The sequence below is a fragment of the Archocentrus centrarchus genome, chromosome 21 (genome assembly GCF_007364275.1).
Source record: "Archocentrus centrarchus isolate MPI-CPG fArcCen1 chromosome 21, fArcCen1, whole genome shotgun sequence".
NCBI lineage: Eukaryota > Metazoa > Chordata > Actinopteri > Cichliformes > Cichlidae > Archocentrus > Archocentrus centrarchus.
The window spans coordinates 20717095-20733337 of record NC_044366.1 but is presented as its reverse complement, the minus strand read 5'-3'; the positions used below and the strand labels follow the sequence as shown (position 1 = coordinate 20733337).

Sequence of the window (16243 nt, the reverse complement as noted above, 5' to 3'; positions counted from 1 at the left end):
AGTGGTGGAGACAGCTGTTCCTGTATCGCGATTAGGGAAATTATGTAGTGATGCTGCAGCTATTCTGTGGAAGGTATATCAATTATCTGGATATCAGTGTTCAGATCACTGAAACAGAAACACTGGACTGGCCGAAGGCTGTGATCGGGGAGACACGCAGCTGTCATCTTGCTAACTGCTACGTGTCTACATGAAGGCACGCATTGTTTAAGCTTTGTGCAGGCTGTATGCTGTAGTGTCACACTATAAATAAAATAATGTAAAAAAAAAAAGAGGCTGTACATTAAAGGAAAACTTAAAACATAAGGAGAAAATACAGTAATAGGATGTGCAACTGAGTAGTATAATTTGGGGGAAAAAGCACAAGTTGAATCCGAGCTCATGTTCCAACTAATAAAGCCGCCTGTTACAGCACAAAGTAACTGAATTTTGTCATTAACTCTGGCTGTAACTTTGGGTAACCGGAAGTATAAAACCGAACAGCGGAAGTAGCAGTCTGTCATGGCAGCCTACGTGTGCTCTTCCAGAAACCCGTGGATATGCTAACTCTGTGTAATACAAAGACTTATAAAATCTGTATGCTGTCAGTGTAGGGGATGGAGGTCAGCTCAGATAGCTAAGAAATACTGGGTTACATCTTTTTGAATTCAGTTCATCCTCACAGAACAGTAAACCTCAGAGCAGCAGCAGCAGCAGGTCAGCTGATCACAGCCTGCACACCAACATCATTTACTGGAGCTCTCAATAGAAAGTTGTGATTCTTCTCCCCATGCAGAGCCACTACAGCTGATCTTAGGGTTCCTCCACCTTCTGAATCCCACTGTAACCCCTGAGTACTCTCCTGTTTGTGTTTACATGTGGAGGCACAGTCACCCTCTACTATGGAGGACACAGAAAATAGAGCTGTTTTTAAATTCCCTTTCACAGCTTGTGTCCTACATAACAGATTCAAGTTGAGTACATTTATTGGAGTTAAAATTTAGTTTGGAATAACATTTGTATTCTCCTGTATAATTTTATATGATTACAATAATGTATAATGACGTTCAGTTAGCTTTACATGAAAATAGCAGATAGAAACGTCCTCCAAAGAGTTACTTTTACTTTCTTACTTTGAGTACATTTCAAAACCTGTACTTTTTTACTTTACTTGAATAAAGAAGTTGAACTAGTACTTCAACTTTTACCAGAGTATTTTTCAACACAAGTACTTGTACTTCTACTTAAGTACAGAATGTCTGTACTTTTGCCACCTCTGCAAACCACAGAATTCAAAACAGGGAGTTGGCAGTGTTGGCAGTGTTGCCAGATTTTGCAATAGAAACAAGCAACCAGCTCTATGAAAACAAGCCAAAAATAAGCCCAACTGGCAACCCACAACACTGTGTAAAAAGCACTATAGCTCATTTATTTGTTTTGTCTCATTGGGTGTTGAAGCTGTGAAACCCATGTTTCTTAGCCTCAGAAGAGAAGGGTGGGTGCACAGTTTTGTTTTTTTTGTTTTTTGTGCATTTGTGCTTCTCGGTATTAGCATGTTGAAATAAATCAGCGTGGTGAGCACATATTTCACACTTGCAGAATGCCTTTAATACGTCTCCCATCAGGACCGCAGCTACTTTCTGACCCCCACCCCGCCCACACACACACACACTCACCAAAAAAATAAGATTTCACTCATTCATGAACTTATAAAATCCAAGACTTATTTTACAGGCTTTTATTTTCCATCACTCACACACACAAAAAAGTGTGTGTGTGTGTGTGTGTGTGTGTGTGTGTGTGTGTGTGTGTGTGTGTGTATGGGGGGGGCAGGAGGAGGGGAGGTGAAGGGGCACAGGGGCGTCTAATCAGCACCGTGCCTCTGTTACTGATCATATCATATGCACAGCTGTTAAATACAGAAAATGCCAACTAGAGAAATAATTTCGCCACATCATTTTGGCACCCCCCTCTTGTGAGGCGACCCTATGCATTGCATATAGTGCATACCCCCTTTTTGCAGCAGTCTCCCATCTGAGCTCAAATCCATTTTTTAAGTGTGCTCTCTTTCTCCCACTCTTTATTATATTTTTTCTTTATTTTCCCCACTTACTGGAGCTCATTCTTATCCTTTCTCCTCACTGTGGGCTGTTATGAGTGTTTGTTTGGGTGTGCGCCTGGTCAACTTCTGTGGGAACGATAAACAGGAAACGGGAGCTTGCAAGGGACAAACTACCTACCACTCGTCTTTTGCTTTCTTATGGGGCGCCGGGAGATAATCAAGGCATTTCACTCAGAAAGAAAATCAAGCCCAATAAGCAAGTTCACGTTCACAAACAAGCCCAAAAAACCTGAACCTGCGACTCAAGAGATTTGCAAGCCACTTTAGAAAAACGCAAGCCCAAAGTCGCTTATCATAAGCAGACTTGGCAACACTGGGCGCTGGCCTTTGCTGAGAAGGCAAGGAAGCTCAACCCCTTGAGTTGTTAGAATTTTTTAGACTCTTCCAGTGATGTGAAAATTCAAACCATGGCAAAGATGTGTTTGCTAAGTCAGTAGCTGGAGCATAAAATCTAATCCAGCTAGTCCATTTTTTTTTCAGCAGTGTAGCCGTGACTCTTGCCTGCCTGTAATCAGGTTACTTACCTCTACACAGTGGTAGATTTTTAAGGTGTCTGTACTTGAGTATTTATTTTTCTGACAACTTTTTACTTTTACTCACTACATTTTTACACAAGTATCTGTACTTTCTACTTCTTACATTTTCAAAACAAGCTCGTTACTTTAGGTTTAATGCGTTTGAGAAACGTTTCCATTTCCGGTCAGTGCGGGAGCCGGCTTTTGATTGTGAGCATCTTTTTCTTGGAAGTTGCAACTACAGGGCGGGAACAGACACCCCACATGGTAGAGGGAGAGGCTCCTGCAACGCTCGCTCAGAGACCAGAAAGAGCTAGAGGAAGTTGCACTTTACATAGAGGCTGCATGCTGGAACAGTGAGGAAAATAAATGACAGAAAACGTAGAGGACAAAAAAGTGTCTGCAAGTGTGTCCGCTAGCTAAAAGAACAGCTGCTCTATTTTAAGGGAGAGGAAAGAATGAGCAATAACTTAACTCAGATGGAGAAAGATGTAAGAAAGAGGTAGAAACGTCCTCCAAGGAGCTACTTTTACTTTCTTACTACGAGTAGATTTCAGAGTCTGTACTCTTTTACTTTTACTTGAGTACAGAAGTTGAACCAGTACTTCAACTTTTACCAGAGTAGTTTTTAACACAAGTACTTGTACTTCTACTTAAGTACAGAATGTCAGTACTTTGGCCACCACTGCCTCTACATGAAGAAAGTACTTTATGGCATGTTTTATGACGACTGTGCCAAACCTCGTGAAATAAGATGATAAACAAACTTGCTGGGTAAAATCTGTGGTGTTCCTGTTTAGCTTCATTAAAGCCGTGTTTCCATACGGAACGACTCAGTGCGGGTCCACTCGACTCAACACAACTCGCCACGGTCGTGTTGTGTTTCCATTGCAATTGAGGACCACCTCAGTGTGGGTGGAGTCGATATAGCAGCGCCGGCAGATGAGATAGAGCAGGGATCAGGTGTGTTGGATCAGGGGCACATCTAAAACCTGCAGGACACCGGCTCTCGAGGCCTGGATGTGAGGATCCCTGAGACAGAGGCAAGCTAACAGCTAATGACAGTTTAATATCATCATCATGCATAAGCCCCCTGTACAATATTTTAATGGATGATGGTTATTATTGTTAAGTATAACCCTATATCCCCGAACATGTCATAATCGGGTCACAGTGTACTGCAAAAGTGCAGCCGTTAGCAGACTTACGGCAACAATTACCATAATGAAACCCTATGTTAGTTGTGAAGTGCAGTTTCTCAGCTTTCAGAAACCGTTTGAATTTTTCCGATAGGACAAACGGTCGCATAATTACTGTAATTCAAAGTTCCTTTGATCAGCCGCCTCCGGCTCGGTGTTTACCAGCTGTCCACGGCTATTGGAAAAATGATTTCTGTGATAGTATAACCATTGTTGTATAACAATTATGCTTATATTACATGTATCTGTATTGCTCATTTAAGTTGACTGCGTACGTGGGGGGATTTTTTGTCTATAACCTTATGACCTTTTGTACAGAATGTGTTTCTTAGCAATGAGAAGTGTAAGACAGAGGTGCAAAGATTCATATGTCTGGTAACCTTCCTTTGACCCATCTGAGTTTCATATCTATATGGTAGTACAGAGAAGGTAGATAGAAGTGAGAGGTTATGCTAATGTCATTATTTAATTATCGCTATAGTAAGGTGCAAAATCAACTTTCCATCTGACTCCACTGACCTTTAGAACATTGAAAGCGGAACATTGAAAGATGTCAGTGTTTCTGTTATTTCCTTTATTTATGTGCCTTCCTATTTCCTGTTCGTGTGCTCAAGTGTGTGTGTATAAGAATGACTGAGAGCAGAGGACAAACTGATGTACATGCTCCTGTAATTGTCTTGCAAGAGAATTAAATGATCTTTACTGGAGATTTGATCGTGTGGCCTCTGGTTTTGGTAATTTTCTGAATTTATCCAACAACAGCTAGTAGGAGCAGGTAAATGGTGCTTCAGGGTTAAAATATGCATGCTGGGTGAGCGTTTCAGATGGCTCTCTTGTTGCAAAACTACCGCTGCAAACTGTCGGTCTGGGCATTGTGCTTCTATTTTCTTGCTGTCAGTTTTAAAAATGGCATGCTTGATTCTGGTGAAGGAGTCGCTCTCATGACTCCGCTAGTGATGACACTCCCTGGCCAATCAGTGGCATGCTCTTCTTCCACGTCACATTTTCGGATCACCTCGGTTCGCTTGGAGCTCAGGGTGAGTGAGTACAAAGAAAGTACCTGCAACCTTGCACCAGATACTAATAGAAATGCTTTCAAATCGCGGCGAGTCGAGTCGCACTGAGTAGTTCCGTATGGAAACGCAGCTTAAGATGCACTTCATCACACAAATTTAGTACATCAGGTAAGTTTCTCCTGTTTCAGTTCCTGTCATTAATACCATTTCATGCTCTTTTCAGCCTTCCAGGTGATTGGTGGAAGTGCGACAGTGGTACAAGGAGGTACCGCTATCTTACCGTGCCACATCATTGATACCAATGATGACTTGACACAGATTACCTGGCAGAGGAGGACTAGAGGAAAACCTCAAAATGACAATTTTCTCACTATCCAGCCCAGAAATGGACCATTGTTTGTCAATGGAGGTGATGATCGATTTAAATATGTTGGGAGTTTTAATGACAAAAATGGAACGCTCCAGTTATCCAATGTTGCCCTGAAGGATGAAGGCATCTACACGTGCATCTTCACTTTGTTCCCCAGTGGAAATCAGAAGACTGAGATTCCTCTAATCTTGCTCGGTATAAAAAAAAATATAAATATATATATGTATGTATGTAAAATATGCTGAGTGTTTGTATGTGAAACAAAGTTAGCTTTACCATACTACTTGTATTTTTACTTTTTTGTGTGTTGTAACTCTCCCAGTGCCTCCTTCCACAAGCGTGAAGGACAGTCTTCCCACTTCGGGTACAGAAGAGGTTTTATTTGCTACCTGCACGGCTGCTGGCTCGAGGCCTCCTGCAGAGGTGAGGTGGCTCACTGGTACTTTGGCAGAAAAAGTGAGGACAACGACAAAGTCCACCCACTACGACAATGGTACGACCACCACAGTCAGCTCTCTGTTTGGTGTACCTACGAGAGAGCTTAACGGTCACCTGGTCGAGTGTGTCATCAGCGGTGACTCCCTGTCTACAGAAGTAATCCTGCCCTTCACCATACAGGTCTACTGTGGGTATCAGCTGCTTGTGTAGTTTATGATTTGTCTTTTTTTGTGTCACTGTTGATTTAAGAATTTTAACTTTTTATTAAATATTAAAAAGGTACACAGACAAACACACCCTGTAGCTTGAGCCACAAGGTGTTGCTCCTGAACTCAGCAAAAACATCTTGAGGGAGTCAAATTATTCTTTACTGGTTGTTCAGTACAGTATGTCTGTGTAGGTTCTCAGTCATCCAGCTCATAGTAGTCTCTGGAGCTTGAAAAAAAGGACTTAATTTTTTTTTTCTTGAAGATGTTTCACCTCTCATCCGAAAGGCTTTTTTAATTCTCACGCGAAAAGGTGGAGAGACCCAGGTATTTAAACCCCAATGGGCGTAGTCCCCTGGAGGTGGTTGTAACTCGCTATTGTTCATGTGTATAATCACATGCTCCAGCGTGTGAAAGGAGGCATGGGTCATTGCAATCAGTGGTTTCGGGTAAAACCAATTTGGGACTTCGCCCCATTGTATCAAGTGATCTATTGAGATCATCTGAACAAAGGTATGATTGAGATTGAGGCGCCTGTGGAGGAAGCTCAGGACAGCATTGTAAGAGAGGAAAGTTGGTGACATAATCCCACCTCCTGTGTTCAATGATGGTTGTTCACAGTGGACATAGATGGTTGTTCAGTATTATCCATTATTCAGCTGCCTCAGTTGAGCTTTGTTTGCAGCAAGAGTGCTGCTTAGTCACATGGTACATTTGTGGCATCCTGTTTCTAGTGAAATTCCCACAGAGGCGGAAACAAAATATTTTTTTAGTGTCTGCAAGTGAGCCAGTGAAAACCGAGAATGCATGCCATGAAAGTATGATGACCTTCTGCCAGTTACTGTAATGTATCACCCTGATCTTTTTTTTTTTTTTCCTGTCCTGAGAAACGGCATCTTGCTTGTGAAAGGGAGCCAAGTGAGTGTAAATATTGAGTTGCTATTAAATAAAGCATGCAGCATGCAAAGCAGTGTTTTCCCAAATGACTTTGAAACTAAAGGAAAAGTAACCAAAATGTTTGAGAGTAAAACATATGAAAAATGTTATTTTGATATCATTAGTGTTTCCTCACTTCAGGATTAACACAGTTCTCTCTCTATTTTTTGCAGTCTCTCCCACAGAAGTGAACATTACAGCAATTTCAGACGACTCTTTTGAATGTATGACAGACGCCAACCCAAACGCAAAATTTACCTGGAACAGGTAAAGTTTGAATCACAATTTCAGATGAAACATTTCAATGCTCAGTGCTTTTTTTTCTGTTTTAAGCACACTGTGCTGAAAGAGTTGGGCCTTTGGGAAGATCAAAGTGAAGTGTTTCAAAACACATGGCTCACCATGGCTCGTCATGGTGAGGCATCTGCACACAATGTGATCCAAGCTTGTCAGCTAAGACAGTCCGACAATCATTTTGCATTTGTCTTTTGTGATGCTTTTCCAGGCTTTCACTGCAGGGTCTTTCATTTTTTTTTTTTGTTTTGCTTTATTTTGTTTTATTTGTGTGTGTGTGTGTGTGTGTGTGTGTGTGTGTGTGTGTGCGTGTGCGTGTGTGTGTGTGCGTGTGTGTGTGTGTGTGGGCAGTCGGGGTGGGGGGGGTGTTACTGCCTTCAGTCTCCGCATTAACAGGTAAAATGCTCTATAGGGTTTAAGTCTGGAGATTGACTAGGCCACTCTAAAACCTTCCACTTCCTGCCCCTGATGAACTCCTTTGTAGTTTTGGCAGTAATGAAGGATCTCCCAATCAGTTTGGTTGCATCTTTCTTTAAATTGGCAAAATGTTTCTGTAGACTTCATTGTACAGTTGCCATCATGTATGACAACATCAATGAAAATAATGAATGGAATTAGGATTTGAATGGAAGGAATGTCTGTTCTGGCTAAAAATGACTTGGTGTCAATTATTCATCTTTTCTCTAACTGCAGTCCCCTATAGATATTTATTTATTAATCCCATCTAGCTAGATTTGGCTCATGTTATAGGAGCCTTCATGTCAAAATGTGTATGTTACTAGACAGCCTGGTGTGCCATAATAGTGGTTTTACATTAATTTCTATGGGGTCAAAATGGTAAGTGCTCATCTTTTTTTTCCTTCATATCACACACACCCCAAAATTCACTGTTTTATGAAGAAGCCAATTTTATGAAAAATCATGAAAGATGAGATGTTTTTTTTATTTACATGATTTTTAAAAAGCAGAGGGGTCAAAATTACTCCCATGGCCAGTGTTGCCAAGTCTGCTTATTATAAGCGACTTTGGGCTTGCTTTTTTCTAAAGTGGCTTGCAAATCTCGTGAGTCGTGGGTTGCGGTTTTTTGGGCTTGTTTTTGAACGTGAAGTTGCTTATTTGGACTTGATTTTCTTTCCGAGTGAAACGCCTTGATTATCTCCCGGGGCCCCATAAGAAAGCAAAAGACGAGTGGTAGGTAGTTTGTCCCTTCCAAGTCCCTGTTTCCCGTTTATCGCTCCCACACAAGTTTACCGGGCGCACACCCAAACAAACACTCAGAAAGTAGCTGCGGTCCTGATGGGAGACGTATTCTGCAAGTGTGAAATATGTGCTCACCTTGCTGATTTAATTCAACATGCTAGTACCGAGAAGCACAAATGCACAAAAAAAAAAAAACTGTGCACCCACCCTTCTCTTCTGAGACTAAGAAACATGGGTTTCACTGCTCCAAAACCCAATGAGACAAAACAAAGAAATGAGCTATACTGCTGTTTAAAAGTACCTCAGTTTTACAGTGTTGTGGGTTGCCAGTTGGGCTTATTTTGGGCTTGTTTTCATAGAGCTGGTTGCTTGTTTCTATCGCAGAATCTGGCAACACTGCCCGTGGCTGTTCCAGTGTTCACCAGGAATTTGGGTTAAATTTAAAGACTACAACAGCATTCTTGTGAACAATGAAAATGATTAACACAAAGAGCTAATAATTGAAATTAATTTGAATTTTGGCACAACTCACATATTTCTGCCCTCTCTGTACGTTTCACGTTGAGCCTCGTTCATGTTTTTCCAGATCTGGACGATCTCTGCCGCAGTCTGCTGTCAAAGTTGAGGGTGCAAAGCTTCAACTGCTGAGTCTGAACTCTGATCTAAATGGCCTCTATCAGTGTGAAGCATCTAACACATATGGAAGAAAACACAGTCAGCTCTATGTGCATGTGGCATCAGGTGAGGTCAGCTTGGATTTAGCTGTGCAGTTTGCTAATATATTTGAATCTGTTTCTGTTTTTTTTTTGGTTTTGATTTTTGGATTGGAGTTTTGGTGGATTCTGGTATTATTCTGCTTCCATCTAAGGCTATAAATAGAAACTTGAGCATTTAAACTTAGAGTAAAATCATGGGCCCTTCCTATGGAGGTATTTTAAGTTATAGTTCCTTCATAAGCAATTAGCTTAAAAAAGTGGTTGGTTTGCCCTAAAGCCAAATAAATTGATGCTCTACCCAGTGCAACACATGATATTATTCAAGTCAACCTGTTCAGCCAAGCTCAGAGCACGTCTTGGCGTGTGATAGATTCCATTCATAGTCATATCAAATTTGTCAAATCACTTTTGTTGCTCGGAACTTGTTAGTACAAGAAAGTTTTTGAGTGTGTTGGGTACAAACTGGAAGCAATGTCGTGATCAGATGCCACAAAAAGTGAATGACAAGAAACTACGAGCAAAATAACCACTGGTGACAGGAAGTGGCTGGACCAGAGATAAATGTTTCTCAATTTCCAGGTGAGCAACTGAAACAGCTTCCAGTGAGAATGAAAAGTACTGAAATATGAAATATGACCTGGTAGCTAATAGATTAGAGAGTTAAGTTAGGCTGGAATCTCATCAAGTGAACAGCTCTCAGCTTCAAAAGTTATATCTGATGAGCGAATCATTTCCTGTCTGGACACAGCTTTAATACAATGAAAGTGAGAAAGAACGATATATCATCTCATTCTCATGATAGTCTTCATTCTTGTGTTCCTGTAGGATCATGCTCTAATGCCTGGGCCTTATTTGGTGTTTTGCTTTTCCTGAATGTTGGGGCTGCAGCGTGGTACTTCTATAAATCTGGACACTTTCCAAGGTACTTAGGACAATAACACTTTACACACTTAATATGTAGCATAATATGCAGTACTCCTGATATTAAAGCATATACACGTAATGTACTAATAGGTCTGGAAGTTTTGGTAAGTAGAAATAAACAATCTAATACAGCTGAAATATCGACTTGAGTTTAATTCAAGATATCTAAAAATATTTCTTCTTTTCTATACACAGCATTTACTCAGTTGTCAAATGAAATTTTGAGGGGCTCAAATATAATCGGACAATTTCTTTGAAAGCTGTTGCAGAAGGATTCGGCCATATTTGTGTCTCAAAAATAAATTCACCATAGAGCCAATGGAAACATTAAGAGTGGTCAAATCGATAGCTTTGGTGCATTCTGTGCAGAGCAATGTGCACTAGCTATCTTGGTAAAAACAGAAAGGCCAGATTAAACAATCTACAGAACAACAACAACAAAAAGACTGGAACAGCATTCTTTGTACACATGGAACTGTTTTCAACCTGTACAAAAATATCCATCCATCCATCCATTCGCTTCCGCACATCCTGTTAAGGGTCGCGGGGGGGCTGGAGCCTATCCCAGCTGTCATAGGGCGAGAGGCAGGGTACACCCTGAACAGGTCGCCAGCCTGTTGCAGGGCCAACACAGAGGGACAGACGACCTTTCACACTCAGATTCATGCTCTCATTCACACCTATGGGCAATTTAGATTAGCCAATTAACCTAACCCCAGTAGGGCAGCACGGTGGCGTAGTGGTTAGCACTGCTGCCTCACAGTTAGAATACCATCTGGAAGGCCTCGGTTCGATTCCACCTTGGCCCAGGCCTCTCCCTCTCTCTGTGTGGAGTTTGCATGTTCTCCCCGTGCTTGCGTGGGTTTCCTCCGGGTACTCCGGTTTCCTCCCACATTCCAAAGACATGCACTTACTGGGGTTACGTTATTTTCCAAAAATAATGGAAACATTATTTTTGTACATTCGGAACAGCTGATAATCTGAAATGTACAACATCCCCTTTAAAACACAGTGAATTTGATCTCATGTAAGTGATAACTGGTGTTTATTAATGATTTGGCAGTACTTGTATGAGGTAGTGGAATATTCTGCTCTGGCTGACTCAGCTGCCTGATGTCACCCCTATTGAGCTGCATCTTACCTAAGAGCAGAAAGAGCCATGAACAAGAAATAACTGAAGTGCATCTCAATAGTGTCATTTCAAATCTACTGCGGTAGTGTACGGAGGCAAAACTGAAAAATTTTTTAAGACCTGAGCAGTTTAACAGTAAGCTTTCCTGTTTTGACTTAAGCTTAAATGTTGTTCTAAAATCTGTAGATAAACTGAAAGTCTTTGCATGTTCATCTGAAACTGTTTTGAACACATCCTCTGAATCGTCTGCCTCAGGAATCTCTTTGATAGCTGTGGAAGTGGAAGATGAACAACATTTGGACTGAAGGCTCCAGCATGTCATTCCAGAGTCAGGTGGTAAATGAACAGATTAAGTACAGGTGGAGGTACTTGGTGTCATTTATATAGCTGCCTCCATTTTATTTATCTTCTAGATTTATATGTGCACTGATATCTGTCCACTAAATCACACTAACACTAAATTTCTAACAGTTTGGTCAGAAGCATGCACATGAGTATCCCACTGGAGGTCACTTTGAAGTGCTCCTCCTCTTGTGTAACGGTACATCTTCTGGTATCTCCTCTCCTCCCTGAATTGGATAAGAGGAAGAAGATGGATAAGATTTGCGTGTTCATCGAGCAGAGGCCTTTGAGGTTTGAGTACAGTATCGTAGCTGTTCCTGGGACTGCTCTCTTCTGGACAGAGACCTCTGATGTTGTGCCTGGAATCTCCTGGAGCCACTCTTCCAGTTCGGAAGGTTACAGTTCCTAACACTCCTGTTGCCACTGGAACCAGATGTTCCGTTTTAAATGATAATTAAAAGCTTGAAAACTGGATTTAACACTGATTATTTTTGTCTCTTCTGCCTCTGCTGCCTGTCTTTATTAAAGGTTTGTAACTTTGTACCTACAAATTAGAAAAGTAAATTGCTCTCTGCTCCTTTAATCTGCTCCTTTTTTCATACTTTTTGATGTTTTAACTGAACTTTGGTTATTTTTGCAGAGCAGTTAAAGCTGGTTCTGGAAGCTTTGTTCAATCCATACAAAAGCTAATTACACTGAAGTTTAAATGTAAAAGCTACTATGATGAAATTTCATTGACTGACAGTCTTTTCAGTCTTTTCAAACTTGAGTCTTTAGTTCTTAGTTTCTGTTCACGTCCATCTGAATTATTTAGTTCAGTCGCTTATGTTATTTTTTTTTCTCTCAGCTTTCTTCCATTTGTCATGTTTCTGTGTCATGTTTTAGTGTGTTAGGGATTCTTTATTTTGGGAGCTGTTTGACTTCTGTGCCTGTACTTCCCCTCCCCTCTTTTGTTACCCTTGATTAGCTGTTCCTGGATGGGCACATGTTTTCTCTTCCCTTGATTGCCTTCGGTGGGTCTTAGGATAAATTGTTGTACACACTTGTTTCCCCCATGTGTTTGTGTTGTCTGGGTTTAGTTCCTATTGTATTCTATTTAATCTTAGACTTTTTCAGCTAAAATAAAAAACTTGCTTTTTTATTTTGAAACTTGGTCTTAGCGCTCTGCACTTTGGGTCCTCACTCGTTGCACTCTACGATATGACAATGGGACAGAGTGTCTTTTTGGAGGGGTGGGGATGGGAGTGAGGGAGTATTTGTGTTTTGTTTTTGTTTTTTTAAATGAAAGTGGCGTTCTTGTGATAAGTTTAAAATAAATTTGACCAATGTTCATCCTGACATATTGGCATCTTTGGAAACTTGATGATCACTCATAAAACCTTTTTTGTCTTGCACAAGGTCTAAATGCACAGTGTTATTTCCCTCGGGGGATCAATAAATTATCTACCTACCTGCACCCCACCCCCACCTCTCACCCTATGGCAGCTGAATGGATGCAAGGAAGTTTAATAGCCAGTAGATGGTGACAGTTTACTGTATGTGTTATGCCATATATGGTGGTAAATTTATATGTTTGTCAGCTCTAACTGGTTAAGTTTTATTTATTTATTTTTTTTTTACAATGTTCTCAGCATTGCAGACCTCCATCTCTCTGTTTGCTATGCTAGCATCCCAGTTTAATTTCCCTGTGATCTGGTCAGGAATGTTAGCAGGAAGTGCCGTACCCTAAGCAGTAAAAGCAAAGCAAAGTAAAAAGTGCTGAAAAAATTGTTCAAGGATTCAGTTGATACTGTTCAAGCAATGTGGAGGGAGGAGCAGCAGTAAAAACAAGCCAAAGTTCACCTGAATAATAATTATTCTTTATTGAGGTTGTAAAACTGTAGACAGTTACAGTAGACACTGTAATGCCATTCTTTTCAAAATGATAATGGGAATATGACACATCAACGACAGACTATAGAGCCTGTTTAAAAAGCAGCTCATTGAGACTGCCCTTCATTTCTCTTTGGGCCTGCTTACAGACCAGCACCATGTAATTTGATTGTCATTCAGCCAAGAGCAGCAGAACTGGCGGGTCTGCTACTGGTGCCTCATTCTCTTCACAGACAAGAGCAGATTCACACTGAGCACATGTGACGGGCGTGAAGGAATCTGGTGGTAGTGGGTCAGTGATGGTCTGGGTAGACATATCCTTGGAGGGTTACACAGACCTTCATGTGCTAGCCAGTGGCACCCTGATTTCTGCTAGGCACAGGGATGAAGTCACAAGTCACGCCCTTTGTCAGACTTTACACTGGTGCAGTGGGCACTGGGTTAGGCAATGGGCAGTCCCTAGAAGATGAAGGCATTGATCCTATTGGCTGGGCCTCACATTCCCCAGACCTCAGTCCAAATGAGAACCTCTGGAACGTTATTAATCTGACACCACAAAATAGCAACACATACTGTCCAGGAGCTCAATGATGCCCTGATCTGGGCCTGGAAGGAGATCCGCTGGACACCATTCACCGTCTTTCAGGAGCATGTGCACACATCATCTCAGTAGTGATGAGGACACTTGGAAAAAGCAAACCTAGAAAATAAAATCAGTCAAGAGGGAAATGGAGAAAGCAGTGGTCTGTGACAACCACCTGTAAACCCACTCTCTATTAGGGGGGTTGTATTTTTGCCTCTCCAGTACACCAGTTTTCATTTTCATTTTAACCAAAACAGGTGAAATTGATTCATAATGGTTTTACTCACCTTCTGTTATACACTGTCTGGTGTTCCCTTCAGTTTTATTTTTGAGCAGTGTATTTTCATCTGAAATCTTCTGTCGTTTTAACTGTTCATACAGTATAGAATCAGAATTCCTGCATCTTTAAGCCATCACTAAAATGAGTGCTCATTAAGGGATGTGAAATGAACAATAAATCTTTTTAGCTAAATCTAATGTCAGAATCCATTGTTGGTGACATTTTTTTTAGGGTTTCCATGTTCCTTTTGGCCGAAAATGCAAACCCAATTAAACCCAAAATATCCAAAAACTCACTGGGACGAGCAGGTTCTGGTGCAGGCTCTTTATTAGACATATTCGTTACACAGAACACAGACAAAAACAAAGATACAGACAGTAACATAGTTGAGACTAAGATACACACAGAGAGAAGAGAAGAGAGAAACACAGAGACAGAGAAAGATGCAGAAACAGGAAGAAAAAGAGGACAGGAAAGAGAAAAGCCAGAAGTCAGAAGAGAGCCCGAAACAAAGAGTAACTGCCCACTTGCCTTTGACCCCTCCTAATTTACATAAAGTCTCAACCCATGAAACTTGAATCCCAGCCAATTGTCTTTTGGCTATATTACACCTATTCTAAAGTCACATGCTTAACATCACAGGGGTACCTCTTGGTTTATGACAGTTCAGACAGATGTCACCATGATGAATCTTTTTATTCAAACAAGCTTTATCTCTCCCCTTCTTGCTACAAGAACAAAAGGGGGGGCCTCACCCCAGTGGCCCAAAGGCCATAAAGCGCTCAATACGTCGGTGTGTGTGTGTGTGTGTGTGGGGGGGGGGGGGGGGGGGGGGGGGGTTAGGGTTAGGGTAGGGGCACCTGGTACCTAAGACATGAAAATAATGATCACGCGTACTAGTATGAAACCAAATATCTTTGTAGATTTGGTCATACTGCATTTAGATACCAGTTCAGAATTTTGGATTTATATATGAAACATGTTGCAGAGGTGAAAGTGCTGGAACCAGGCAGAGGACAAATATGCAATTTCAGTAGATTCCTTTAAAATCTACTTTTACTTTTTCTTAAAAAAAAAAAAAATGAAAAAAACTGTACAGCAACACAAAACCAGCAAAAGCAGGCAATCAAAGTGGGATGATTTGCAGAGCGAGATGGTTGGGGAGAGGGAAGTCAGGATTTCTCTGAAGTGACCCGGGCCCAGATAAGCAGAAGAAAATGGATGGGTGGTAACAGAGACCATTACCATTCTGGTATTTAGTGAATGTTTTTTGACACATTAAAAAAATAAATAAATACAACAAGGGGAAAAAAAAGAAACACAGAAACTCAAGCAACCTGTTCTCGACCTCCTTTCCAGACATTTCTCAGTAAAGCGGAAATGAAAGAAAAAAATAGTTCAAGGACCCCAAGCAAAGAGATAATGTTAAAGAAATGTGGAGGGAGGAGTACCTTTACAGGCCAAAGTTCGCCTGACTAACAATTCTTCTTTATTCAGAAGGTTGTAAAACGAGATAAGTTGCTAATGTGATTCATCCTCTCAAAATGATTATGGAAATAGGACACGTCACCCACTAACTATGGATCCTTTTTGAAAAGCTTACTGAGACTGTATCTCATTTACTTTGAGCAGTCAAGTAAGTAAAAACTTTATATCGCTTAGAAAAAAGTTATTGTGCGTTTTCCTCTCAGTGGGAAAAATACTACAGCAGCAATGGTGGAGGGACAGTAATGAGTTATGTAAACTTCAGCCAATCATTGACTGCAAAAGATTTTCACCCAAATATTAAACACGATTCTTACATATACTTTTGACCTCATCCCAAAGTAACTGTTTAAGAGACAAAGCTGTTCCTGGTGATCATGTTCAACTTAGACACTTGATAACAATGATCATTTCAAATATACTGAGTTGTGTGTATGAGGATGCTGTAACACAAATAGCCTTTTTTTTTTCTTCAGTAGCTTTAAAGTTGTTGAAATTATCTTATTCCTCACTCACTGACAGTAACAGTTCGTTTCAACTCTTCGTTTAATTTTTATGGTGATCACACTGACAATCATCATAATGACCATGTGCGACTTTCTCTGACTTTTCTCAGTTTTAGAGAAAAATCACA

At 40.8% G+C, this 16243-nt stretch overlaps 1 protein-coding gene across 3 annotated transcripts in view; it reads left to right on the top strand.

The window, feature by feature from the left end:
• The window catches only part of LOC115800782 (nectin-4-like), a 28198-nt gene extending 15563 nt beyond the window's left edge, over positions 1 to 12635 (top strand). Inside the window, exons 2-8 of one of the 3 annotated variants that reach the window (XM_030758296.1) lie at positions 5055 to 5396; positions 5524 to 5826; positions 6955 to 7048; positions 8862 to 9016; positions 9817 to 9913; positions 11303 to 11380; positions 11519 to 12635. In XM_030758296.1, the coding sequence (XP_030614156.1) occupies positions 5055 to 5396; positions 5524 to 5826; positions 6955 to 7048; positions 8862 to 9016; positions 9817 to 9913; positions 11303 to 11336 (1025 nt within the window). In that variant the 3' untranslated portion in view covers positions 11337 to 11380; positions 11519 to 12635. Of the gene's footprint in view, positions 1 to 5054; positions 5397 to 5523; positions 5827 to 6954; positions 7049 to 8861; positions 9017 to 9816; positions 9914 to 11302 lie in introns of all 3 variants that reach the window. The other 2 variants (XM_030758295.1, XM_030758294.1) reach the window with 2 other exon arrangements.
• The last annotated feature ends 3608 nt before the right edge of the window (positions 12636 to 16243 follow it).